This window comes from Saimiri boliviensis, chromosome 6 (genome assembly GCF_048565385.1).
Source record: "Saimiri boliviensis isolate mSaiBol1 chromosome 6, mSaiBol1.pri, whole genome shotgun sequence".
NCBI lineage: Eukaryota > Metazoa > Chordata > Mammalia > Primates > Cebidae > Saimiri > Saimiri boliviensis.
Window position 1 is genome coordinate 31,369,827 of NC_133454.1, and position 2,932 is coordinate 31,372,758.

Genomic DNA, 2,932 nt, shown 5'->3' on the forward strand with positions numbered 1-2,932 from the left:
TCAAACAAGAAAGAACTTTAGAAAAGTAGGATATGAGTGAAAATTACACCCAATATTGAGAACTACTTTTTAATTTTTTTTTTTTAACAAAAGTTTATTCTTAAATGTACAACAGCTCCAAGACAACACTTAATTCCAGCTATCGGTGGCAAAAGATGTTATGGCAGGGAATACAGATGTTTAAATAAAGATGAAATAAAGGACCACCATCTCCTCAGGGACAAGGAACAGCTTACTTTTTGCCAGATTTCTTAAGTCCACCTGTGGCCAGGGGCCCCTGCCCCTTGGCCTTCGCTTTTAGCTCCTCAGGTTTCTCCTGCTCTTCTTTTTGTTTCTGCTTGAAAGCCTTATCTTCCTCATCCATCTCCTTGGCCTGCTTCTTGGGCTGTTTCAGGGGCTTCTTCTTGCCACCTTCCTGGATGGACATGGCACCTGCCACCCCTTCCTCAGACCCTGCCACTGGACTACTTTTTCATTCTTTTATTACACAATTAGGATGATAATGAACAAACATTGCATATCATTTCAAAGCTGTTATAGTCATTTTGCTTACTTTGAAATATTCTTTTAAAATATGATCTTTTTAAAACAAGGAATCCATAAAATCACATGGCTTGGATGTACCATAACTTACTTAATTCTTATGCTACTGTTGAATGTGTAGGTTGTTTCAGGTTTTTCATGGTTGCAAATAATGAAATTTCCTGTAAGTTTATGTTAAGTTTCTGGCAGCATCTCTGATTCCTAGGCCTGGAATTTCTTAGTAAAGGGATATACACATGTCTTAAGGCGCCTGGTGCAACTTGCTAAAATATTTTGTGGAAAGATTTGAATAAGAACACAGGTGAGCTGGGCGCGGTGGCTCAAGCCTGTAATCCCAGCACTTTGGGAGGCCGAGGCGGGTGGATCAGGAGGTCAAGAGATCGAGACCATCCTGGTCAACATAGTGAAACCCCGTCTCTACTAAAAATACAAAAAATTAGCTGGGCATGGTGGTGCGTACCTGTAATCCCAGCTACTCAGGAGGCTGAGGCAGGAGAATTGCCTGGACCCAGGAGGCGGAGGTTGCGGTGAGCCGAGATCGCACCATTGCACTCCAGCCTGGGTAACAACAGCGAAACTCTGTCTCAAAAGCAAACAAACAAACAAACAAACAAACAAACAACAAAAACACAGGTGAGTGCAATCATTTGAAAGCTATAATTCTGCATAAGGCCTGTCAGTATTCCACATACCTCTACCTTTAATCCCTTTCCTTTCTTCCTTCTGCCTGGTAAATATCTTCTGTTGAAACATTTGCTGAATGAAGCACTTGTCCAAGTGCCCGTAGTGCCCCTCTATACCTCTTCTTTACCAAAAAACTCACTATGGAAATGATAGATTTAAATCCTGTTTTCTCATTAGACTTCAAACCCCTTGAAGGCAGGATAAAGTAACATTTACTTTGTATCATTGGCTCCCAGCTCACTCCATAGGGAAGTGCTCAAAAAAACATTGGAGAAAGTAATGAGTTTCACTCTTTAAGTGCCCCAATAAGTGTGAATTGAATTGTTCACAAAAATCTGCTACTTTGAAGCAGAGAGTTTAGGTTCATCTTCTTATCTCTCACCAATTCTTCTCTGACACTGAACATGTTAATTATTATGGGTTGGGCATCATTCTTTCTTTTATAAAATGAAAGTTGTTGTCTACAAACCAGAGATATAGGGGAGGGATGAAGGAAAACTTCTGTGTTCAGCACTTTTGAAATAAGTTACCCTGTTATTAATATGCTGTGACTTTTGGACTTGAAATTGTTTACTACTTTAAATATTCTCACTTTATTGACCAAAAAACTGAGATCGTCTATAGTTTCTAGATAAAGAGTTAATTGAGAAAAATTAATTACTAAAGATATTTTTAAAATTCCATTTCTTGGGACAAGAAGTCATTTTCTAACATTTTGCCTCTTGCAGCTTCTTTTTCTTTCTCATGGGGACACCCAAAGCATTTGGATTGCTTGGAAAGTGCTGCATTATTTACACATTTGCAAATACTCTAATTTGTTTCTTGCACAAAGGAATTTACACTTCACACAATTGTAAATTGATTGCTCCCTTAGAGCTGTTAATTAGATTCCTGCTATTTTTTTCCTAAGGCCCAAGACCAATACTACTTCAAAGGAAAAATAAGATGATCTGTTCCCAAAAAGCCACTACTTTAGTTCCCACCTTATTTCACCTCTTCAATCACCCACCTCCACTAAGATTATTCTTATCAAATCTCATTTTTCAAAAAAAAAAATATTCCACCAGGACCCAAATTCCTGTCAGCTTTCTATTCTAACCTTTTGGATCAGAGTTTTCTGTATTTAACCTCCATATAAAGCAGACTACAAAAGGCCTACAGATGTGAAGGGTGTGGTTTATTTGTTTGGCTTATACAATGTCAGCTACCATGATGCTTTAAAAAATTTTTTTTTGGAATTGCTTTCAAATATTCACAATTTAGGATTTTTTTTTTACACCAAAAATCTGGATTTCCAGTTTCTCTAGAAAAATTATCAGATCTGGTCACATTGGGCTTATATTCCCGCATGGCAACCATCTGTCGAGCTCCGTACCTGGTATTTGGTTTGGACTAAAGTCCCTGCCACTCCCTAGGGGTTAAATTTTTCCCACTTTATTTCTATTATCTTCTCACCCTTTGTAGGGATTTGAATATGCAAACTCCATAAACCTCCAGTATCTCAATTACTGATCTGTTAGTTATCACTGTTAACTTTATCAGAAAACATTAATTAAAAATAAATTTGTCATCTCTTTACTATAACAAAAGCTAAGAATATGCAAGCAATATTGTGATGTATGATGATATCAGGTACCCTGAAAAAAGATATATATGCGTATTGATATGGTTTGGCTATGTCCCCACCCAAATCTTAACTTGAATT

The 2,932-nt window shown here is 37.6% G+C and overlaps 1 protein-coding gene across 1 annotated transcript; it reads right to left on the reverse strand.

Moving 5' to 3' along the window:
* Positions 1 to 232: 232 nt before the first annotated feature.
* LOC120364701 (translation machinery-associated protein 7-like) lies at positions 233 to 427 on the reverse strand. The gene has a single exon (XM_039471520.2). It carries the CDS (start codon positions 425 to 427, stop codon positions 233 to 235), a length of 195 nt encoding a protein of 64 aa, XP_039327454.1.
* Positions 428 to 2,932: the final 2,505 nt, after the last annotated feature.